We start from the raw sequence: 25666 nt of genomic DNA on the forward strand, positions 1-25666 counted from the left end.
TTATCATGATAGCAGCTGTCATAACAGACTATTACAGGATATGAATTTAGATACTACCTTAAGATGTGATCAGAAAAATCAGAATAATATCTTGAAAATATCAATTTTATGGTGAGAAAAATGACAAGCTGAATAAACTATTGACTCAAGAAGTTAGACCTTTCACATACTCATGTATTCACAGAGGTAAAAATAACAACTAATAATATATCCAGAGGGCCCCCATTGCTCAGAAGTGAATACATAAGACTTTCTTTTCAGCCTCAGAATATGATGAAAAGAAGATGAACCATTATTTTAAATAGCAATATAATTTTTAAACAGGATGTTGCATAGATTTTAATGAAGAAAATTCATTTTATGTTCCTTTCATTTGACTTTAAGTAGTTGAATATCCTGCTTTTTTGTTTTGTTTGCAAGAAATAAAGCCATTTTAGAAAGACTAAAAACATTAATTACATTTAGGAACTACAATAATCTGAAAGTAAAATTGGATATTAAAGGACATTTTTGCAATCCTTTTAACCCTCTTCTGTGTATTATTTTTATCACAACTCTTAAAAAAATTTGTATTAATCTTTGATTCATTTCTGCTTTAGTATTTCTAAGTTAATAATATATAGAATGAAAAATCAAATCAGTAAAAATCCATTTTGTTTCAGTAGTGAGTGCCTTCCCCCTAGAACCAAAACTAAATAAATGTGCTCCATATAAAGCAAACTAGGTACAGCATATTGCACGGGTAACTCACAATCCTAGATTCCTCTATTAATCATCATTCAGACATGCAGAGGTAGCTTAATTTGGTTTAAATAAGTGAAAACAGAATATCTTTGAGACTGCTATCTACAATATTATACTTTGTCCTGCATTTTCTTGGTCAAAAATTGTACTTTATAGCTAATATGCCTAAACTTCTCATCCATCTTTGTAACACCCCTAAAGTATGCATGTTACTGTCCCTTTTCTACGCAAGTGCAAAATATTTGTAAATGAACTTCGTTACAGTCTATTATTTGATGACTTCTTAGTTCATATCATTATTTAAGTAACTTTTCTTTAGTGGAAAAGCCCAAAAATTAGGGAGGATGGGGGGGAGAGAGAGAGAGAGAGAGAGAGAGATCGATCGATCATCTGTAATCTCAGCCCCAGCAACTATAATCCCAATCCCTGCAAGGGCCTCATTGGGCAAAGAAGAAAAAGGTACTGTTTTTTTGAAGAGAACCCTGGTCCTATGCCAAGCCTAACCAATTTGGTAATAGAGCCCAGGCTGGATTTCAGTTGAATTTTACTATTCCACTCTACATGATGGCCTTGGTTTGTAGTCTTCTAGTCTTTTCATATATAAATATTTTTAATGCTTTTATTCTGTGTTGTTAAAATGCCCTCAAAAACATGCACTAACTTGTACCACCACCAACAAGCAGAATATATTTTCCTTGAATAGGTTACTTCCTCTCTTTTTTCCCACTTACTCCATTTTTATTTTAAAAATCTCTGGTAGAGACCAAAAACTGAAATGTTATATTCTTGCCCAAAGAGTGAGAGATGCTTCAGAAATTAGCAAATGCTCCAATATAGATCAAGTGATAGATATAAATAATTCAGATATGGAATTTAAGGAAAATGAGCAGCTTTCTCTTATTTAGGAACTCAGTGTCAGGTTTCTGTAAGAACCTATGTTTATGAAGCAGTCTGAGAATAGCTATTGGTCTGAAGTATGAGTAATTAGTACAGAAGTGCCTCATTCTCTTGACTGCTTGTTCTTTAATAAAAATGTATTGAGGTATTATCATGTACTAGGGCTTGGCATATACTGGTGAAAAACAATAATGTAGAATAGCCTTAATAAATTTTCTGGTCTTGGGAACAGACAATGAATAAATGAATAGGCAAATATATATGCACTTGCAAATTGTGATCAGGGTTAAGAAGGAAACTAGGATGTTAAGAGTCAGGGGAAAAGGAGACACTTTATATAAGGCAACAAACTGGGGATAGGCTATCTTTAATAGTCACATCTAACCGAGATCAGAAGTATATGAATAAGAGCCAGCTAGGCATAAAGTGAATATGTAAAACTCCAAGCAAAGGGAACAGTGTATCTGAAGGTTCTAAGTCAAGAGTAAGCTTGGGCCAGGCACGGTGGCTCATGCTTGTAACCCTAACACTTTGGGAGGATCACTTGAGTCCAGGAGTTTGAGACCAGCCTAGAAAACATAGAGAGACCCCGTCTCTCAAAAAAAAAAAAAAAATCAGTGCCAGTGCTGTGTGCCTGTAGTCCTGGCTAACTTGGGAGGCTGAAGCAGGAGGATCACTTGAGCCCAGGAGTTTGAGGCTGCAGTGAGCTACGATCGCACTGCTACACTCCAGCCTGGGCAACAGAGAGAGACCCTGTCTGAAAAATAAAATAAAAATAAATAAATTTTAAAAAGCTTGATGAGTTCTAGGAACTCAGCATTTTCTAACTTCTTGTTAGAAATGCCAAATTCTCAGGCCCACCTTAGACCCATTGAATCAAAAGCACTAAGTGGGACTCAGCAATCTCTGTGTTAACAAGCCTTTCGCATGATGATGAGATGCACACTAGTGTGTGAGAATCACTGCCTTAGATTGATGTTTTGAGCTATTTAGGGGAGGGAGAGGGCCCATTCAGGGACAGTGGTGGTTAACACATGTGGCACATACCAAGAAACGATTGCAAGCCCAAAAATTTGTTAAATGTAAAACTTAAGGCCGGGCATGGTGGCTCACGCCTGTAATCCCAACACTTTGGGAGGCCGAGGTGGGTGGATCACCTGAGGTCAGGATTTCAAGACCAGCCTGGCCAACATGGTGAAACCCAGTCTCTGCTAAAACTAGAAAAATTAGCCAGGCATGGTGGTAGGCACGTATGATCCCAGCTACTCGGGAGGTTGAGGCAGGAGAATCGCTTGAACCCAAGAGGCGGAGGTTGCAGTGAGCCGAGATCGCACCACTGCACTCCATCCTGGGCAACAAGAGCAAAACTCCATCTCAAAAAAAAAGTAAAACTTCATCTGTCTAAAATAACTTCTGAATTTGAAGATAAACATCCTCATGGTTGATATTTTAATGGTTTATGGATTATTACTTACTTTTTTTTTTTTTTTGAGACGGAGTCTCGCTCTGTCGCCCAGGCTGGAGTGCAGTGGCGGGATCTCAGCTCACTGCAAGCTCCGCCTCCCGGGTTCACACCATTCTCCTGCCTCAGCCTCCCGAGTAGCTGGGACTACAGGCGCCCGCCACCTCGCCCGGCTAGTTTTTTGTATTTTTTAGTAGAGACGAGGTTTCACCGTGTTAGCCAGGATGGTCTCGATCTCCTGACCTCGTGATCCGCCCATCTCGGCCTCCCAAAGTTTATTACTTACTTTTAAGGAAGTTAATAGGTTTCATTAACTGCCATTTTGCTTCATTTTGTCATATATAATAAAAATTTTTCGGACAGAAAATACTGGTATTTTTTTCTGTTTCCTTAGCAACCTAAAGCATGGCCTGCTTAAATGACTTATTTGTACTCATTAAAAACCTTTTTGTGTTGATTGTGCATATTTTGTATTTAGCCTCTGTGAAACACTCATGAACTACCTTTTTATTTGTTTTAATTGTGTCATTGGAAAGCTTGAAGTGTTTTGTGGGGTTTTTTGTTTTGTTTTGGTTTTTGGTTTTTGTTTTGTTTTTGCTTGCTTTTTGTCTATAAAGGGGAGATAACTGGCAGTCGGAGTTAGGATTATAGAAACGTTTTCCCAAGGAAATTAAAGTAACTAAAATTTGTTCAAGTTTCTTCTTCTATAAATTGTACTTATTTCGATTTTTTAAAATTGTGGTAAAATACAAATTACATGAAGTTTACTATCTTAACTCTATTTAAATGTATACTTCCATGGCATTATGTACATTTATGTTGTTCTGCTGCCATCACCATCATCTCCAGAACTCTTCTCATCCTGCAAAACTGAAACTCTGTGTCTATTCAACAATAATCCCTGCCGGGCATGGTGGCTCACGCGTGTAATCCCAACACTTTGGGAGGCCAAGGCGGACGGATCACCTGAGGTCAGGGGTTCGAGACCAACCTGGCCAACATGATGAAACCCCATCTCTACTAAAAATACAAAAATTAGCCGGGTGTGGTGGCGCACACCTGTAATCCCAGCTACTTGGAAGGCTGAGGCAGGAGAATTGCTTGAACCTGGGAGGCGGAGGTTGCAGTGAGCTGAGATCAAAATCGTGCCACTGCACTCCAACCTGGGCAACAGAGTGAGACTCTGTCTCAAAAGGAACAAAAAAGAAAACACAACAATAATTCCCCATTGCTTCCTGCCCCCAGCCCCTGGAAACCACCATTCTACTTCCTGTCTATAAATCTGAATACTCATTTCTATATCTTCTTTGGAGAGATGTGTATTCAGGTTACTTGCTCAGTTTTTAGTCAGGTGATTTGTTTTCTTGCTATTGAGTTGTAGGAGTTCCTTGTGTATTTTGAATACTAACCCCTTACCGGGTGTATGGTTTGGAAAATATCAATTGCTGCTGCTATGTTCAACTCATTCTTAAAAATAAAAACTTTTCCTTTGTGGTCAATACTTCCCTGTTCCTCATTTCCAAATTTTATACATGAAGGAAATATGAGCACACAGAAAAGAAAGATGATGGACACTATTAATATGGCCAAGATATAATTCAGCTTTTATTTTAAGAACATTGGAGTTACAAGCTTCATAGAAAGCCATGTCCTAAAAGATGAAGAATTATGATCAATGCAAAGAGAAAATGTTAAAAAGAAAAAGTTGTCGTTTTATGTTTGGGTATATATTCTTTTTCGATATTGTAAAGAGAAACTAGAGTTTTTTGTTTTTGTTTTTGTTTTGTTTTTGAGACAGAGTTTTGCTCTTGTTGCCCAGGCTGGAGTGCAATGTTGCAATCTCGGCTCACTGCAACTTCCACCTCCCGGGTTCAAGCCATTCTCCTGCCTCAGCCTCCAGAGTAGCTGGGATTACAGGTGTGCACCACCATGCCCGGCTAATTTTTCTGTTTTTACTAGAGACAGGGCTTCACCCTATTGGCCAGGTTCGTCTGGAACTCCTGACTTCAGGTGATCCACCAGCCTCAGCCTCCCAAACTGCTAGGATTACAGGCATGAGCCACCATGCCTGGCCGAGATTGTTTTTCATAAAAAGATGTGGATTCTTTATGGAAAACACGGAGCAGTTAATTGCTATTTTTTTAATGCCACAAATTTGGAAGTGTGTTGAGTCTGAGAAGAAACCATACTTAAAATCTAATTACTGATAATTGCTTGGGAAATAAAAGCCCTAAATTTCTTCATGCCTACAAACTTGATATTGTTTTCCTAAGATCTATTTTTTTTTACTTTAACCTTTCTTAAGTGTTTCTGATTATGCTAAATCTAGGCCGTTAGTTCTGAGTCTGTTTCATTATTTATATTCTTATTCAGTTTGCTCGTCAAAAGTGTTCATGCCCAAATATGAAAGTTTACAAGAATTGCCCTGAAAACTGGATACAAGGAGACAATGAAAAGAAACTGCATAATATTTTGTCTTCAGGCTCTCACAATAAAAACTGTTGCTGGAAAAAAAATGCAATCACATCTCTACTTTTTTTTAAAAAAAGTACATGCTTCAATGGCATAATTTATTGTCAAGAATGTCTCTACCAGAAGCATAAGTGATGCTAAAGGCAGAGGGTTGTATTCACTCAGTCTGCAAAGCATTCCCTTTGTCTTAGCTCCATGCAGTCCCTCAGAATTTGGCAGAAATGAGGGACTCAACTTTAGAGAAAGGGTGACAATCCCAGTTTTGTTAGAGAGCTATGAAATAGCCCCATAGTGTTAGTAATGAGAATTCACTTAAGAAGTCTCCTGCAGGTCAGGCGCGGTGGCTCAGGCCTATAATCCCAGCGCTTTGGGAGGCCGAGGCAGGTGGATCACCTGAGGTCAAGAGTTTGAGACCAGCCTGGCCAACATGGTGAAACCCCATCTCTTCTAAAAATGCAAAATTAGCCAGGCGTGGTGGCAGGCACCTGTAATCCCAGCTACTCAGGAGGCTGAGGCAGGAGGATCACTTGAACCTGGGAGGTAGCAGTTGCAGTGAGCCGAGATCGTCCCATTGCACTCCAGCCTGGGCAACAAGAGTGAAACTCCACCTTGGGGGAAAAAAAAAAAAAAGGAAGGAAAGGAAGGAAAGAAAAAAAGGAAAGGAAGGAAGGAAGGAAAAAACAGAGAGAAAGAAGTCTCCCGAAAAAAAGAAAGGAAGAAGTCTTCTGTATAAAAAAGGAAAGAAAAAAAAGAAGAAAAGAAAAGAAAAGAAGTCTCCTGAAAAAACAACAACAACAACAACAACAAAACTAAAATATAAGTGCTTGACAACTGAAGTTCAAAGGTAATGGCTATCGGGAAAGCAGATGAAGTTAATCTAAGTAGTGGATGCTGTTGGTGCCCCAGCCAGATTCGTTCACTGGGTTGGTGCACCCATTCCTCAGTGACTCTGAGTATTGGCTGCTAAAGCCTCGTGGTTTCACCCCTTTCCAGAGAACCTCCCTCAGTCAAAAGCAAGCCACCTTGACTGGCACGTTCCACCACACCTTCTCACTTAAAACCACCAGGGGTACAAAGGGACAACCCCTTTGTCTCAACATGGGACCTGCTCTTGTACAATTTGTGCTCTGGAAATTCCCATGGGGCCAGATTGATGCTGGTCTCCAGCCCATACCACATCCCAACTTAACTTTCTTGCCCTGTCTTCCTGCTTCTATCACTCCCTTTTTCTTAAGAGCACTCAGACTCTGCTTCTCTAAAACCTGGATGAAGGCAGTAGGTATCAGAAAGAAAAGAAGTACCTACATTCTGGGCACCAGAACAGTCAGGGAACCAACCAGAGTGAAAAGTCAAAAATTACAGATAACGATGGAAGTCTCTGAGCCTGATACATTTCATGAAGGGCTTGCTTACACCCCAACTTGTGTTTCTTTTTAATTGTTTCAACAGCATTTGAGTAGCTCATTCCGCCCAGGTTTTTGAGAGATTCCAGTAGGCCTCTGATCATCTGGAAAAAGCAAGATACAATCCTTGACTCTCTTGGCCCCATGAGGATGATATAGCTGCTGATAAATGCAGAAGCTGCAAAACATAGCTGGGCTGTACCTGCTGCCAGTTCCTGGGTAACTGCATTCTGTGAGGGCTTCCCTGAACCACATGGAAGAACCCCAGGATAAGTAGTAAACACCAATATTTATAGGACATGATTTCTAATTGCTCATCCTTGGCTTCTCATGACTAGCTCAGCATGAAGAATGCTGGGACTTTTCCTAGCAACTCCTCATTTTAGGCTATTTTTCAAGAGTCTTGGTTAACAAACATTTGTTTGACAAGGATTCATGGTAGACAGCAATGCTATTAGTCCCTACTAAGTAATATTTGTCATGTAAATTTCTCTGCACAGTGTATGTAGCCCAAGAATAACACTTCATTGTTGGAACCTAGTAATTCTGAATTCATAGTAAACGAGATAGGACCTCTATGAGTTAGCGGTTAAGATTTTGGGAGGAATATTTAACATCCCTAAGAAGGGAAGTTTTTCAAATGCTGAGTAGCACTATATATATTTATATATATATAGCCAGATATATATATATATATGTTGCCAGATATATATATAGATAGATATAGATATATATATATCTCACACCATTTATAAATAAACTCATAAGTAGCAAATCCAGTAGAGCTAATGTGAGCATCCCAGAGTCTCCCCTCTCTGTCGCTTGTTTCTGCAGCTACTCCTGCTGTGGCCTTTTATGGATTATCCTGGACCTCTACAACTGACCCCTCTACTTTCTCTCCATCTACAAGCTTCATTTTGCTTTGCTTTCCTCCTAATCCAGTTTAGATTCCACAGTATGTTTTTTCAATTACATCCTGGCTAGTATTGAAACTTCCTTATGCTTAAATGTGTGAGCCACAGTCATCTGACGAAACCCCAAACCTGGATCAACTGTTTTCTCCATGCTTACATGCAACACTGTTGGAGAAAATGAGAAAGTCAGGCAGATTGATTCTGCTAAAAAATGTTGAACCTCATCCTCAAGTGGGCCCTCAACACTGTTTGCCAACCTCATTACATTTCTTAGGTCAACTCCCTCTCACAGTCTCTATTACGATTAATTCAAATGTTCCCACTTACCCTTAATTCATGTTTTCATTCAGTGACTATTCATTGCACACCAGGCACTGCACGCTATGCCAGGCACTGCAGACTATACCAGGTCTGTTGATTCCTACTTCACAGAGGAAATAAAACCCCTCCAAGCAGAATTCCCTCAATTTACTCTTTCCAGTCTTTCCAACTGACTTTCTGTGCTTTGCAGTAGGAATGTTCTCTTAACTGTCGAGTCAAAATTCCTCTCTCAAAAATGAGATTCCCTTGTTAATAGACAATTCCTTCCTTGTCTTAGAAAAGTAGTAGATGACTGTAATTTTAAATGTGTATTTGAACAAATCCTTAGCTACATAAAGATAAGCAAAGATATGACAGGCAATTTAATTTTTATGAAGAAAAAACTTATTATATCAGACTTACATATCATTCTAAATCAGTACTTTTGTATCTATAATCAGACAACATTTAATGAACTGAAAATTCTGCCTGCGTGAAACTAGCCATAATAAAATTAGACTTGGTTTTCTGTTTCATGGAGAACATATTCCAGATGTTTAAGTGATTTGAAGAAAACCCACCGTATAATGGCTTTCTTCAATGTTTTCTCACTAACTGCTTCCAAGCTAGAATAAAACCTAATGCAATCCTGATATCATTTAAATAGCACATTGTATTGCCCAGCATTAACTGTGCTTTTTGACATTTTAGGTATAGTGTTTAATAATTTAAACACAAATTTATGTGTGTCATATTAAAAGCTCTAATCCGTGAAATATAGCCAAACCAATGTCACATCTATTTAAATAGCAAAGTACCTGTGTTCACCCTTTACAGGGTGAGGGTCTTGTGACTCTGTGTTTAGGTGGCCATACTTCTTGTTATGTATGTTTCTGGGCTCTGAGAGCCCACAGCAGTGAGCCATCCTTGGGTGGTACAGAGCTGCTACCCAAAACTAAGTCAAATGCCAAAGTGAAGACTGACATGAGCATTCTCCTGCCTCCTTTTCCTTTTTATCTTTCCTACCATCTGTTATCTCCTTTCTTCCACCTTCATGTGTTGAGTGCCCTCATGATTTCTAGATGACTGCAGTCCTTTAGTCTGCTCAGCCCCGTCTAGAGATTTCCCTGAAGTGAACCTTTGCCCCCAGTTATCTGTTTATCAACTGACCTCGCACCAATCAAAGCTTCCATTGTCAAATATTTTAACAGAAATTTAGGAATTCAGATTAAACTGAACATTTGGCATTTTTTCCTTTTTTTGTGTGTGTTTTTTGAGACAGAGTCTCGCTGGTTCACCCCGGCTGGAGTGAGTGCAGTGGTGCCATCTTGGCTCACTGCAACCTCCACCTCCCAAGTTCAAGCGATTCTCATGCCTCAGCCTCCCGAGTAGCTGGGACTGCAGGCATGCACCACCACGCCCAACCAATTTTTGTATTTTTAGTAGAGACAGAGTTTCACCATGTTGGCCAGTCTGGTCTCGAGCTGCTGACCTCAAGTGATCCACCCTTCCACCCGCCTCGGCCTCCCAAAGTGCTGGGATTACAGGCATGAGCCACTGCGCCTGGTCTGGGTTTTTTTCTTCATCTTTAGCAGTTGTCTTGTTCACAACTACTTAAACACTATTTATTTTCTTTTTCTTTTTGAAGCAGCTTTCCAGAGTACTTGGCCTGGTTTTTATAGAAATCATAACTTTTTTCTTTTCTTTTTAAACTAATATTTTTATGATTTAGGAGATATTTATGAAATTATGTAGTCACAATAGTTACTGGCAAAGATAGGTTTGAGAACATACACACAACTGACGGTTGTAAAAAGTCAACTAATGGGAGCAGAAGGTCCACACATACTGACAGGCACCTCAAACATTTTATTGAGGCTGTGCGAGGTTCCCATCACTGCTGTTTCACAAACAGAATGAAGACTTTGGCTAATTTGGTGAGTCTTAAGTGGAGATTAGTTAAGAGAACTTCCATTATCATTGCTTGAAAGGAGCAAAAAAAAAAAAAAGAAAGAAATGACAAGATCTTATGGTAAACTTTAAAGAAGAAAAGTAAATTTTAAAAAGAAAAAAAAAGAGAGGAAAAGGGAGAACGTTGCAATTAATTATGAGTACCAAAACTTATTTTTGAATCCCTTTCATCCTCCAAAACATTGATGCAGGATTAAAATGTGTGCTCAGGAATTTGGGGGAGAAAATGAAAATCAAAATATTCTAATAAGAGACATTTGAAAATGTACATTGTGTCACCTAAAGGGAACTGAAATCTAGATATGACTTAACGAGGTAGGATGATCAGCTTACTGGCTTGAGAGTCTTGCTTGTAAAGAGAGATGATTAACACAAAGGACTCACCTGTATTACTGAAAGATGCTGCCTGCTGGCTTGCCCTCTCTGCAGAGGTTCCTGTTTACAGTTTCCCCTCACATGATATTTATTTGTGGCTACTAGAAATGCATGTTATTATCCAGAAGAGAATGGTTTCATTTTGTAATCGTTGTCCCTGTCCAAGTTTCCCCCATTGACATTTAAGAAATCTGTTTTCTAACCTTTCTATGATGCGAAACAAAATTATTATGGATCATTTCCTTTTAGAGATAAGTATTCATATATACGGATTTAAACCACCTTTCTCCATGGGCACTTATTCTGATACTTTTAATCCATGTATTTATTCATAAGGAAATGGAATAATATTTAGTATCAACCCCTATAAAACTTTCTGAATTTCACACTGATTCCAATGGCATTCCACTAACATGAAGTTGAATAAAGATGAATACATCACATATGATTTTTTTTGTATGTGTGTGGTCAGAAGGGGTCTCTTTTGTTTGTGTTTATTAATATATAATTCACATACTTTAAAATTCACTCTTTTGAAGTGTACAATTCAATGGTGTGTAGTATATTCACAAGATTGTGCCACCATCACCATTGTTTAATACCAGAACATTTTCATTATCCTCCAAAAGAAACCCCATGATTGCTTAATGTAATGTTTTTAATGATCACTTTTTAAAACTTTAAGTTAAACAGAGCGATTATCACAATGTCTTATATTATTATCTAAGAACTACATAACAGTCTTATACTCTACACAACACCACAGTTTAGTGAAGTATTCGGGTTGATTTGAGAGGATAATGTCATTCTTATTTTGAATGTACATACTGGCTCCTTTGATTTGGAGTGGGAAGAAATGCAAGGCTTATAAATGAGGTCAGTGTAACCCGTGGTTTTATCAACATGGTGAACCAGACAGAGAAATAACACCTGCCCAGATCAAGCAAGTCAAAACAACACGTGTAGTCAAGTAAGTGATGCTGTCCTTGTACACAGACATTACATTACACAAACCGTTCTCCTAAGTGAGGGAATTTGTCCCTTAGAAATTGCTTATTGGAACATTTGGACATCGTGCATCATGTTAAAGATCCATAAATGCCATCTCGATAGGGTAGATATGATGCATGGTAATATCCTCCCCATATCTGCATAGGGTTCTTCTGCTCAATGGATTGCTATGATGTATTGCATCAGAGACTTCTGCTCTAGTGCTTCAGAGAGAGCTGAGAAGCCCCTCGGGAGCCTTCTGAAGTCATTGCTACAAAGACTAAAATACCAGGAGATCAGGAAGTCATTCTTAGGACTTGACAAAATATCCTACTCCCTAAATGAAACTGTTATGATGTGGTTGGTGCAAAGTATGCAAGCAATATTTTATGACTGAATGTTTCTTTCTATTGTAAAAAAATTAAGGATCCATTTCTGGTTGTGACATGAGTAGAATTTAGAATCCAGCAACAATATATTTTTTCCTGTTACTTTGCCAATCCAGAATTTCTTAGGGGAAGCATATAATATAATAGCTAAGAATATATATTCTAGAGGCAGGCAAACCTGTATATATGTATCCCAGGTTCCTCAGTTTTTACCCATGAGAGCTTGGCAAGGTTTGTTTGTTTTGAAAACAAACGCTTGCAAGTTTGTTTTCTCATATATAAAATTATAATTCTCCAACTACTGGCCTCATAGGATTGTTGGAAAGAAATAAAATCAGTTTCTATATGGATAGAGCTCATCATGGCATTAGGCACCTAGGAAGTGCTTAACAAATAGTAGTTATTATTCCTCCATTAACAAATATCCATTGTTATAATACTACCATAATAGACTGTTTTAGTCTGTTCCAGCTGCTATAATAGAAATGCCATAAATTGGATAGGTTGTGAAACAACAAAAACGTATTTCTCACTGTTCTGAAGGTTGAGACATCCAAGATCAAAATACCAGCAGATTTGGTATCTGGGGAAGGCCCATTCCTCATAGAAAACACCTTCTCACTGCACCCTCACATGCCGAAAGGAGCTAGGTAGCTCTCTGAGGTCTCTTCTGTAAGGGCACTAATCCCAAAAAATCACCTCCCTAAAGTCCCCATCTCCTAATACCATTGCCTTAGGTGTTGGGATTTCTTTTTCTTTCTATTTTTTAGGATTTCAACATAGGGATTTGAGGGGGAACACAAACATTCAAACCATAGCATAGAGCAAACCTTACTGGCACCGCACCCTAAAGAGAATAAGCCCAGGTATCAATTCTTCTTGTTTTAAATATTCTTATCTTCCAATTTGCTTTTGACTATTGCACACAGGCACTTCGAGGAGAAATTGCACCTCTGAAAGAGAACGTGAGCCACGTCAATGACCTTGCTCGCCAGCTTACCACTTTGGGCATTCAGCTCTCACCATATAACCTCAGCACCCTGGAAGACCTGAACACCAGATGGAAGCTTCTGCAGGTAGGCACATAGTAAACATTGTTGTCCTTTGTTACAGTAAAATAATATACAGATACAATTTGTAAAGAACAATGAAAGTACTTTTTTCATTTAATGTTCATGGTAATATTTGTGAGGATAGGATATTTTATATTAGTTTATAATTCCCATCTAAACGTTTTCAAATTATTAATATTAATTTTGGAAGCAATGAAAAGTTAGACTTTAGTATATGTCTTAGTCTGTTTAGTGTTGCTATAAAGGAATACTCGAGGCTGGGTAATTTATAAGGAAAAGGTGTTTATTTGGCTCAGTTCTGCAGGCTGTACAAGAAGCATCTGCTTCTGGTGAGGGCTTCAGGCTGCTTCCACTCATGGCAGAAGGCAAAGGGAAGCTGGTGTACAAAGATCACACGGCAAGAGAAGAGGAGAAAAAGAGGGAGGGGAGGTGCCAGTTCTCATGAAAACTGCTAGAGCAAAACCTCACTCACTACCGTGAGAATGGCACCAAGCCATTCATGAGGGATTCATTCCTACAACCCAGACACCTTCCACTAGGCCTCACCTCCAACATTGGGGATCACATGTCAACATGAGAGTTAGAGGGAACATCTAAACTCTGTGTAGCAGTATTCTTACAATAAACATAGAAAATAATGCTGAATCATGATGGAAGAAGTGAATTGCTGCCATGCAGTTCCTTTGTACTCTTACTGCTTGGATTCTTAAAAACATCTTTCCCTTTGTAATCCTAATTTAAACAAGAGTCAATAGTAAGATATGTCCAAAAGTCATTTAAAGAAAGAGCATCCTATCACAAACTTACATGTGAAAGTTTTTCGTAGGTTTGCACAATAAATACAGGGAATGTCAGTGTGCTCAAGGTCACACTTACTAGCTGTGGGACCTGGAGCAAATTACTTAACCTTTCTGAGCCTCAGTCTTTCATCTGAAAAAAAAAATGGGATAATAAAATTATCTACAATATCAGTTTATTATTAGGATGAATAAGTCAAAATAAATGGAAAGTGCTTGGAAGCAAACATGCCAAATGATAAACACTCTACAAATTCTAGTTCTTGATATTATTATTAGTATTACAGTACACAGATTTTGGAATCTAACATATTAGCTGAGTGACCTTGAGACCACTTAATCTCTGTGGTTGTCCATTTACTCATCTCCAACATGGTTACTGTAACATTGAATGAGTTAATTCACGTAGAGTAATGGTTGTGGTGGAAGAGATGTGTCTACCTTCTCAGTGTGAAGGATACCATGTTATACCCCAACACCCTAAAATTAGTTTAACTATAGAATTAGAGAATCATTTTCTCTCCTTTCCAATTTCATAGGATGCAGAAGGTATGCTCCTGAGGAAATTGGGTTTAAAAATACTTGGTTTTAACTTTTTAAAAAGAAAAATGTAATAAACCAGATCACTTTCCTATTGTCAGTCCATTTAGGGGTGTGATTGAAAGCCCTGTTAAAGAATTGCTAGATCTTTAATAAAAATAAGTTGTAAATCCAAGACCTCTTGAGATCTCACATAATTTAATTCTTGTCATGATGGATAGTCCTAAAGTATTTGTATTATAGATTGTTATAAGTGGCATCGACTAAAGCAAGGGAATATAGTTAAGTGATTATATGCCTTTCTCTGTTTGTTCCATAGTGGTTGAGTACTATTAAAATCTTATCTGTTTCATCCTTAGTATGTTTTTCATCTTAAGTGTAAATAAGGAAAGTAATAAATGTCCAAAGGAAACCAGTGGCCACATTAGTCCCATTTAAGTGCTCTAGAATTATATTTTATAATTTACTTTAGAGAGTAGAATGTCACATTTGCTTTCAGAATGTGGTAAAAGATTTGTGACAGTGGCATGTAGATTTCCAAATGAGGTCAAAGGATTATGACTAGTGGAAAAAGTTTTGTTTTTTTTGTTTTGTTTTTTTTTTTTTTAATCAATGCTAAGTGATCCATTCTAGTTGCAGTATTTATTTGCATGTAAGGTATGAAAAACTGTTAATAGTGGCTGGAGTCAGTGGCTCATGCCTGTAATACCGCATTTTGGGAGGCTGAGGCAGGTGGATCACCTGAGGTCGGGAGTTCGAGACCAGCCTGACCAACATGGAGAAACCCCATCTCTATCAAAAATACAACATTAGCCGGATGTGGTGGTGTATGCCTGTAATCCCAGCTACTTGGGAGGCTGAGACAGGAGAATTGCTTGAACCCGGGAGGCAGAGGTTGTAGTGAGCTGAGATTGCGCCATTGCACTCCAGCCTGGGCAACAAGAGTGAAACTCTATCTCAAAAAAAAAAAAAAAAAAAAATGTTAATAGCTTAATATGTAGCCATTCATTACAGTGAATAAAAACTTGGTTATAAGTACAGGAAAACACATGTAAGGAGATAGTATGATATAGGAAAGAGCATTGGAGTGACTATTCGGAGGTCTAACTTCAAACTTAAGTTGAGCCATTATTTGACCATGTTATTGTGGGAAAGCCATTTAACCTCTCTCAGCTTTAATTCTCCTCATTTTTTAAATGAGGAAATTTATTTTGTCTAAGGTCACATCCAGTTCAGTCCTGTGATTCTATCTCTAGATATCTGGGGGAGATACACATTTGATAGAATTTAGTTTAAAACCAATGAAGTTGCTTTCTTTATTCATAATACAAATGTGGCTTGTTGAAATTATATTTCTCCTTGTATAACTCTAACTTTTAAACTCTTCATCCCTAAACCCACATATACACAGCCTTCTCCTATTAAACAGCTCAGTTTGTGGTATCTGCTCTATATTGTAGCAAATTTCATGTTTCTATTCTTTAACATGACCTTAAAGATATGCTTAAAAAGTGTTTTTAGCAGAAAGCTGATAAATCCAAGGTTTTGGTTTGCATATAACCGAGTCAAGGTAGTTCCATTCTTTTCTTTGATGATAATTCTGCTACATTATAAATGTGAAGCCTTGTTCAGAAAGAGAAGAAAGCAAGAAATGAAGTTCACATCAAACAGTTTTTTTCCCATTACTGGAAAAGCAATTCATACGTCCTGTTGAGAATATTTTATATTTAGAACAACGTATGTGAGGCTAAAGCATTTTCCAAGTTCTGTGGCGGGAAGCTTGAGCCCACCACTATTATGACATAATATTTTTTTAAATAGTAAATGTCAAAAAAAGGCATTATATTTCTATGAAACTAAAGAATTTAGTCACAATGCTATGTCAATCTTTAAATCATGATAAAAACCAAGTACAAGTTCATCTTTGCCTCTGTCTGCTAAGACAAAGAAAAATCAAAAAGTAGAGAACTGTCCGGGTATGGTGGCTCATGCCTGTAATCCCAGCACTTTGAGAGGTCAAGGCAGGTGGATCACTGGAGGTCAGGAGTTTGACAACAGCCTGGCCAGCATGGTGAAACCTCATCTCTACTAAAAGTACAAAACTTAGCTGGGCGTGGTGGCGCATGCCTGTAATCCCAGCTACTCCGGGGGCTGAGGCAGGAGAATCGCTTGAACCCAGGAGGCAGAGGTTGCAGTGAGCTGAGATTGCGCCACTACACTCCAGACTGGGTGACAGAACCAAACTCCGTCTCAAAAAAATAAATAAATAAAATAAATAAATAAATAAATAAATAAATAAATAAATAAATAAAAAAGTAGAGAACTGGAGTAGTAGAAAGGTAGATATAAACCTGAGAAAAGAAAGAGTCTTAAATTTGGGCAAAATAGTGTAACGGAAAGATTAGAGTTACATACTATCAGTCTGTGTGTACTTGATATCAGAATATCCTGGGTTCTGTGCATTATCCATTCATTTAATTTTCAAGGAAAGCCATGCTAGTTTTTTAGCTGTCTGTAATATCAGTCAAAATGGTGAAACCAGTTAAGAGATGTGACCACCAACAATACAGTCAGACCCAGTTACAATTTACCTATGTATGGAATCAATGTATAGAGAGTTCCAAATTGACTTTGAATCTTCTAATAGAAATGTAAGAGACTTTGGTTTGCCTGTTTGAAATTTTCTGTGGGAATGAAGTCCTATTTTCTTCCTCAGAGTAGACACATTGGTATGCATGTTACTATTTGACCATTTGACTGTTTGTGGTGTAGGAAACCATCACTCCTTGCAGTTACAAAAAGTTCTCATGTACATTCTCTCATCTAAGAATCACAACCTTGTGATTTTGTATTATGATTATCTATTATCATTATTCCCTTTTACACGTAAGGAAACCGAGGCTTAGAAACATGAAGTACCACAGTCACAGTCACATAACTTGTATCAGTCAAGATCTGACTCAGGTTTTTTGAACTGCTATTCCCATGCTCTTTTTGTCTCCTCTTCTCAAAGTCCTATTAAGTTTGGACTTAACAAAGCAATACCGGCTGGGTGTGGTAGCTCATGCCTGTAATCCCAGCACTTTGGGAGGCCAAGGAGGGCAGATCACTTGAGGTCAGGAGTTTGAGACCAGCCTGGCCAACGCATAGTGAAACCCCATCACTACTAAAAATACAAAAATTAGCTGGGTGTGGTGGCATACACTTGTAGACCAGCTACTTGGGAAACTGAGGCAGGAGAATCGCTTGAACCCGGGAGGCAGAGGTTGCAGTGAGCTGAGATCATACCACTGCACTCCAGCCTGGGCAACAGAGCAAGACACCATCTCAAAAAAAATAAAAATAAAAAAAGCAATATTTTAAAGCTATTTTGGACATACAGGTATAAAATACTTCACTTTTTTACATATATCTTCTTTTTCGAAATGATTCTCAGGTATATTAACTTTTAAATCTTCCTTTTATAAACTAATGGATTAATGAACCTGGTTCAGTGTACCCCTTAAAAATCACACATGTTTCAAATATAAAATTTTAAAGCATTATATTCCTCATTGCCTTTAGAACTCAGCAATTGTATTAAAATCAACCAAAAATGATTTCAATGAATCAGCTCTTAAAGCCAAACTAATGCTAATATTTGACCAAGTAGAAATGAATATCTAAACCAGGTGAGAAAAAAGTTAAAATGATGATAAACCTTTCTAATTTGTAAATGGTACACACACTGAGTAATGTAGTCAATCTCTTTATTCACCAAGCACAAGTAGTATATAAAGGAATATTATACCATTTTTCTTTACTCATGAGTAAACTCACAAATAGCACAAAAGCTGCAAAAACACCTTAATATAAGGAGTAGGTGCCTTCTTGACTGTAGGAACTCATGGAATGCAAACACCTTTAAAAATTTGAATAATATGAAGGCATTTCCAGTTATGAGATTCTTTATATATGTCAAAGAACAGTATCATAAATTTTGTATGTTTTTTAAAGGTTTCCTAAGATTCTTCCAAAGTCATGTAGACATCATTACACTCCATCTGTATACCTCTGTGGTAACTTGCTGTCACAGGGATCTAGAACCTCATCTTTTGCACACTTCATTCCTTCTTTCATCCCTTCCTTCTTTCATTCGATCAACACTGATTGAGCATCTACTGTGTACATAGAAGACATTGTAATTATCCTATTTGGTCCAAGGACATACTAAACAAAACTCCCTTTACTGCTTATGCTATATCAAGTAAAGCTTTAAAGATGGATTCTTTTTTATTGCTTCCATAATGACCCACCCCTCTCGTCCTTTCTCAGTGTTAGAAACCAGAAATATACATACTATCATAACACTGATACTACAAAAACAGTACCCATTATTATCTCTGGTTTATAAATTCTTCAATAATTTCTTATTGGAAACTTGGTCTATATAGCCATAGTAGTAAACTTTGTGAGAGGATATGATGGGATCATAGTTAACTAACTAATAGGAGTATTTGTGTGACTTCATTTAAAAAAAAAAAATGAACAGTGTTTTTTTTTTTTCAAACAAGCAATTTTTACATCAGAGCCATTTATATTCTTTACTTTGGTAAGATAAGATTTTCTAAGCAGGTCTTTTATCTGTATCTATGTATGTTTGTTCTTACCATCATTGAGCACAGGATTTGATCTTTTAAATATATTGACAGATTTTGAACATTTTCCTCATATCTCTTTTTTAATGATCCTGTACTAATCATTTTCCATCATGGGGTCACTTCTGGACAGAGTGCCTAGCCATCTGCTCTTACAAATAACGTGGGCCTATCACTAACCGGGGATAAGGAGAAGATATCTACTGATGTCTTTCTAGCATGTTCTTCTTTCACTTTTTCTTTCTTTAAGAAGACCTAAAATGATTCAGCTTGTGGTTCTACCACAGAACTTAGGAAAAAATGATAAATATGAAGCCGTTCTCCAAATAAACATGTTTTCCTACATTAGTTGTTCTCAAATTTTAACAAGCATCAAATTCACCTGGAAGTCTTATTAAAACACAGATAACTGGGCTCCACATCCCAATTTTCTGATTCAGTAGGTCCGGTGTGGAGCTTGAGACTCTGCATCTCTAACAAACTTTCAAATGAGGCTAATGCTGTTGAATCATGGACCACACTTTGAAAACCCCTGTTCTATGTTAAGTACTTGTCAGGTACAGACAAATTTAAAAGTTAAAAATATATATATATGACTTCTGTAAGACACTGTGAAGGGTTTAGACTCTGGGGAAATTAAGTATAATGCCATCCCAAAAGCTCTGTGTTGGAGGAGTGGTCAAGTGCTACAGAATCATGGAGAACCAAGTGCTTAACTTTTCTGTGAGGCATAAAGAGGAAGATAAAGGGAAACGTGAAGGATGAAGGGAAAGTGTTAACAGATCCCCAGAAACACAATTTGCTGCTATATGGATTTATATTTACTGTATTTCAGATCACATGGTCTAGAACTGTGCTGTCGAGTATGATAGCTGCATATGGCCATTGAGCCCTTCAATGCAGCCAGTCTAAAGTGAGATGTGTTATAAGTGATATATATATATATCTCTATCAGGATGCAAAGACTTAGTACCAAAAAAATATAAAATATCTCATTATTTTTATACTGATTACATGTTGAAATGATAGTATTTTTATGTATTTGCTTGGGTAAAATGTCATAATGAATATCACTCATTTATTATGATTATTCAAACTTGGTTATTTTTCTTGAAAATGAATGAAGTGAGCCTGTCGCTTCAGCTAAAACAATGGACAGTGTTTCTGCATAATTTTTACATGTGCCTACTAGAACATTTAAAATTGTACATGTAGCACTCGTTATAATTCAATTGGATAGCATTGGCCTAAAAGTAGTTTTCAGAAATTTAGTATCGGGTGAGGCCTGCAATTCTGCATTTCTATCATGCTCACAGAAGATGCTGTCTATTTGTAACCACATATAGAAATTCATTCCCAAACTACAGATCATAGAGTTTTACAGAGAGGTGTAAAGATATATTTTGCATCAAGCATTGTCTGCAGCTTGAATACAAAATTACATTGCCAATATACCACTACTTTTCATAAGTAAAGCAGTTGTTTTACAAAACATACAAGTTTTTATCAGCTACTAGCCTTTTCTCAGTTAGCAGACATCTACTGATGTCTAGCAGTACTTTTATTATGTGACAATTCTCCAGTTTTTGGAATGTTAATGAGAAATACACAGGGTTAAAAAAAATTAGAAAACACCTCTCCCAAAAGATTGCAGTAAGATGTAGGAAAAACTGCTCTAACACATTCTAAACTATAGGTTGCTCTTATATAAATATTTCAACTATAATACCTAGTCTAATGTGCCCACTGGCCGGAGTTTTGTAAAAGCTAAAAGTAAAGGAAATAAAAAGAACAAAGAAGAAAGAAGAATGTGTTTGTTTTTGAAAAGGTTAGGTCACAGAAGGATTTGTTGATATTAGGAATAGAATGACCCGTGAAAAAAGGACAATTAAGTTCCCGGAAAACATCTTTTCAGTAAGGACAGAATAATAATTTATGCTTAACCTCAACTCTGTTAGGGAGAAAAAGGATGTAAACAAAACCCTTTAAAGAATTGAAGAAGGACAGTATAAATTTAAATGCCCAGGACAGTGACCACCCTTAGAGCATACTGAGGTCAAAGCATACTGTCAAACTTAAGAACATTTGGTTTTCAGTGTTTGTACAACTAATTGTACTTTACTCAAGAGGAATGCTATTGAAATTGCTCAGGTAACCTTGACAGTAATGTGGCCCAAAAATATTCCAGAGTCTGTCCTTCTCACCCTAGGAGAAGAATGGTCTGGTTTTCAAGGGAATTCTCTATTTTTGTTTGTTTGTTTGTTTGTTTGAAGGCATCAGGATGTGTGGAACTACAGGGGGAAAAATGAGTGATGTACAGAATGTGATGAAAAAATTATATGAAGTATAAAATGGGAATGAAGCCATCAGGAGCCAAATAAATATTTATGAGTTTAAGAGAATGAAAAGCATATCATTATTTTCAGATATTTTGATTAGGCTACTTGATTGCTTGATCTTTACATACTAATTTCTAATTGGTTTTAATCGGGAACTATTTTTGCTAGTTCTAAGGCTAGCTATTATGGTAATCCATGTAAGTATGTTTATTATTGTTTTAAAAAATGAAATGTGTTCCTAGTAAATGTGTTTAAATAGCAAAATGTATTTATGCATGCATGCATTTATTTTAGTTTCCTGAGATCTCTAGTTCCTTACTAGAAACATGTACATAGTTCCAGGCATTTAAAATTGCCATGATGGTCATGTTTTCTTGCCCTTTTCCCTTATTCTGCAACTGACATTTGCCCTTGCTTCCAGTTTCTCACTGCTTTATTCTTTGTTCTTGTAAGTGTTCTTGTCTCTCCAGGCTGACCTCTCTGCTTCCCTGGAGTTTGACCCCGCCCCACCCTTTCTTCTGCATTTGTTTGCACTGGTTGTTTTCTTCATTGCCTTTCCCACTGTCCCGCTGCGTGTGAAACACTCCGCCAGTAGCTGCCCACAGTTCCCATGCTACATCATACCCAGCATTCAAAGAGCTGCTGTTCTCACATGGCTGCCAGTAAGCTTCCCCACTCCTCCTTCACAGCACATTCCTCTCGAAAGTAGAAAGAATCCCCTTTCAGGCCACATGAAAAGCTGCATGTTAAAGCCAACTCCATAAAGAGGAATGGAAACTAGCATATGAAATTCAGAAATGCTACTTTTAAAGGTGAATACCACAAAGTGAATTTCAAATTACTACAGTTTATCTTAATACTTCTTTATTTTTATAAATTCTATAATGTCCTTAATATAATGAGCAATGTGATATAAGTTGTCCTTTCCCTTAATATATTAATTAATTTACTAAAGTAGATGGGAGGGTGGAAATGTAATAAATTAGAAGATAATTATTATATTAGAAGTACAGCCTTTATACATAATTTTACTTTATTCAGACAATCAATGTAATCTTATGATATAAATTTGAGAATCATTTATTTTAGTGAGCATTACGCTTACTGAGATTAATAGCGAGAACTTATCTAGCACTTACTGTATGCCATTCACTATTCTAAGCACTTTTGCATGTGCTAATGCTTTTAAGGCTCACATAACCCAATGAGGGAGGTACTATTTTTATCCTCATTTTACAGATTAGAAAAATGAGGAGCCCCAGGGTTAAGTGACTTGCCTGTGGTCATGTATCAGGTAAGTGAGAGAGCCGGGATTTGAACCCAGACAGTCTGCCTGTGGAATCTGTCAGAACTCCTAGCTATGCAGTACCACTCCTCTGATAAAAAGTTGAATTGACATGACAACGTTTCCTATTCATTTATGATTCGACCCCTCAAACAAAAAGAACAGCATCTTTCTCACATTTATTAATTTGTCAGGAATCACTTGGATCATGAGTTGAGGAAATTGAAAGTAGGAGGTTTATATGAATTTCAGACCATGATCTCAAGAATTGCCTGTTTAACCCAGAACCTGAATCATTCACAGATTAAAAACTAGAACCACTCTTCTGTAGAACAGGAGGGTTTAATCATCAAACTCTTGCTGAAGTGAACAGAAATACTCCTTTGTTCAATCATTCATTCAATAACTATTTTTTTCTGGTGTGTACTCTTTACCAAACTCTGTTTGAGATGATAGGGATTCAGTCATAGACAGACATTCTCTGCCCTCATGGAGGTTATAGTTTGTTGGGAAAACAGACATTAATTTTTTAAATCTCATAAAATAATTACAAATGTGTCAGGACACTACCAGAATATATAGTAAGGACCTGAATATGTGTGTGTGTGTGTGTGCATGCGTTGGGGTAAGAGTGAGAGGCAGGAAAGGGCGATCAGGAAGCCCTCCCAATAAAAGTGACCTTTGCCCGAAATCTGAAGGATGAAGACAAGCTGAGTGACTTTTCTATTCATCTATATCTTTTGTTTTAAATGGCCTGAAGCCTGGGACTAACTAAACAGAGTTGTAAAATTCTGGTATGTAAATTGAATAACTAGGGATCATTTGAAGTAATGGACTGCAGAGTTAATGTATAATTAAGTCACATCTAGGGAAGATTTCCCATCATTATCACAGACAGCATCCTGTTTGCTTTCTTCACAGCACTTACGAAAATCTAAAGCTATGTGTTTGGTGGCTTATTTAATGAAAGTCTATCTCCCCTATCTGAATGTGAGCTCCGTAAGGACAGAGGCCCTGAATACCATATCTACTGACATTTGGCAGTGTCAGTAAGCATTCTATAAATATAGTAAGCATTCTATAAATGTCTTGAATAGATAATGCATAAAACTAAGTTAAAACGTTATTGAAATCTATAAAAATAAGCAGAAAGTTATACCAGAGGAGAAAAAATTAGGGAAAAAAACTATAATTTCTGAAGAATAGTACTTACATCTAAACCTGTGGCTTCATAAGGTTAACCAACACTTAAATAATTTTGCAAAAATATCCAAGATAAAAACGGCTGGGTGTGGTGGCTCATGCCTGTGATCCCAGCACTTTGGGAGGTCGAGGTGGGTGGATCACCTGAGGTTGGGAGTTTGAGACCAGTCTGGCCAACATGGCGAAACTCTATCTCTACTAAAAATACAAAACATTAGCCGGGCATGGTGGCAGGCACCTGTAATCCCAGTTACTCGGGAGGGTGAGGCAGGAGGACCACTTGAACCCAGGAGGCGGAGGTTGCAGTGAGCCGAGATCATGCCACTGCACTCCAGCCTAGGCAACAACAGAACAAGACTCTGTCTAAAAAAAAAAAAAAAAAAAAAAAAAAAAAAAAAAAAAAAAGAAAGAAAGAAAGCAGGAAGAAAGAAAGAAAAAATAACTACCATTTGACCCAGCACTTCCATTACTTGGGTATGTACCCAAAGAAAAAGAAATTTTTCTACCAAAAAGACATGTGTGCTCATATGTTCATTGTAGCACTATTCACAGTAGCAAAGACATGAAGTCAACCTAGGTGCCCATCAATGGCGGACTGGATAAAGAAAACGTGGCACATATACACCATGGAATACTACACAGTTATGAAAAAGAAAGAAATCATGTCCTCTGTAGCAACATGAATGGAACTGGAGGTCATTATCCTAAGCGAATTAAAGCAGAAACAGAAAAACAAATAATGCATGTATTCACTTATAAGTAGGAGCTAACCTTTGGGTACACATGTATCTAAAGTTGGGAACAACAGACACTGGTGACTACCAGACAAGGGAGGGGGAGGGTATGGGACAAGGGCTAAAAAAACTACCTATTGAGTACTATGCTCATTACCTGGGTGACAGGTTCAACTGTACTCCAAACCTCAGTATCATGCAATATGCCCATGTAATAAACCTGCACATGTACCCCTTGAGTCTAAAATAAAAACTGAAATTAAAAAAAAATAAAATATCAAATCACAAAAATAAATAATAAAGCAATTGAATCTACTGATGTGGTTCATTGCTTTTAAAATATCTACTTTGAATTACTGAATATTTTAATATTCTTTAGTTTTACACTTCAGTACAGAAAGTCCAGAAATCCAACCCTTGAGTTTACAAAGACCCCACGTGATAGTTCATAGTTCACACAGCTAATTAGTTGTGGAACTAGAACCCAAAATTTGCTCTCTATGTCTCTCACATACCTTTTCCCTTTATTCTAATAAAGGCATTTGTCAGTCTAAATGTACTATATGCTAAGACATTTTTTAAAAGAATTACTTATCCAAATCCCACCTGTCTTGCAAGGTCCATGCGAAGCAATGAGATAAGGTCTGTGAAAGTGCTTCCAAAACTATTAAATGTTATAAAAATGTTAAGTTTTATTATTAGAACTGCAGTTCATCTCTATGAAACCTTTCTAAACTTTCTCACTTTTCTGAACTTGATTATGCAGCATCTTTTCTAATGTGTTTGTTCTCCCTTTATAAGAAGAATTTAATCCTTTCTTTCCTGCTGGGTTGTAAGTAAAAGGACTCTCTTCTTTTCTATAATCTATTGATAGTTTATTGTATTACACATCTAATGGGTTCCCAATAAATACATCTCGAATAGAATTGAACCAAATTTCTTTCTAGACATGTGAAAAAATTCCTGATCTTTAAAAAGAAAGGGTACTTTCAAAGATTACATATAGAACCTCTTGGTATTCTGTATTTGCAATGAAAATATTTTAATTTGGGCCAGGTGCAGTGGCTCACACCTGTAGTCCCGGCACTCTGGGAGGCCGAGGTGAGCAGATCATGAGGTCAGGAGTTCGAGACCAGCCTGA

At 37.2% G+C, this 25666-nt stretch overlaps 1 protein-coding gene across 3 annotated transcripts in view; it reads left to right on the plus strand.

The window, feature by feature from the left end:
- Positions 1–25666, plus strand: part of DMD (dystrophin) — a 2258239-nt gene that overhangs the window by 1912166 nt on the left and 320407 nt on the right. For all 3 annotated transcript variants that reach the window (XM_037986581.2, XM_073013821.1, XM_073013822.1), the window contains one exon: positions 12847–12993. In XM_037986581.2, coding sequence (XP_037842509.2) covers positions 12847–12993 — 147 coding nt within the window. The remainder of the gene's footprint in view (positions 1–12846; positions 12994–25666) is intronic.

Source organism: Chlorocebus sabaeus, chromosome X, assembly GCF_047675955.1.
Source record: "Chlorocebus sabaeus isolate Y175 chromosome X, mChlSab1.0.hap1, whole genome shotgun sequence".
Taxonomy (NCBI): domain Eukaryota; kingdom Metazoa; phylum Chordata; class Mammalia; order Primates; family Cercopithecidae; genus Chlorocebus; species Chlorocebus sabaeus.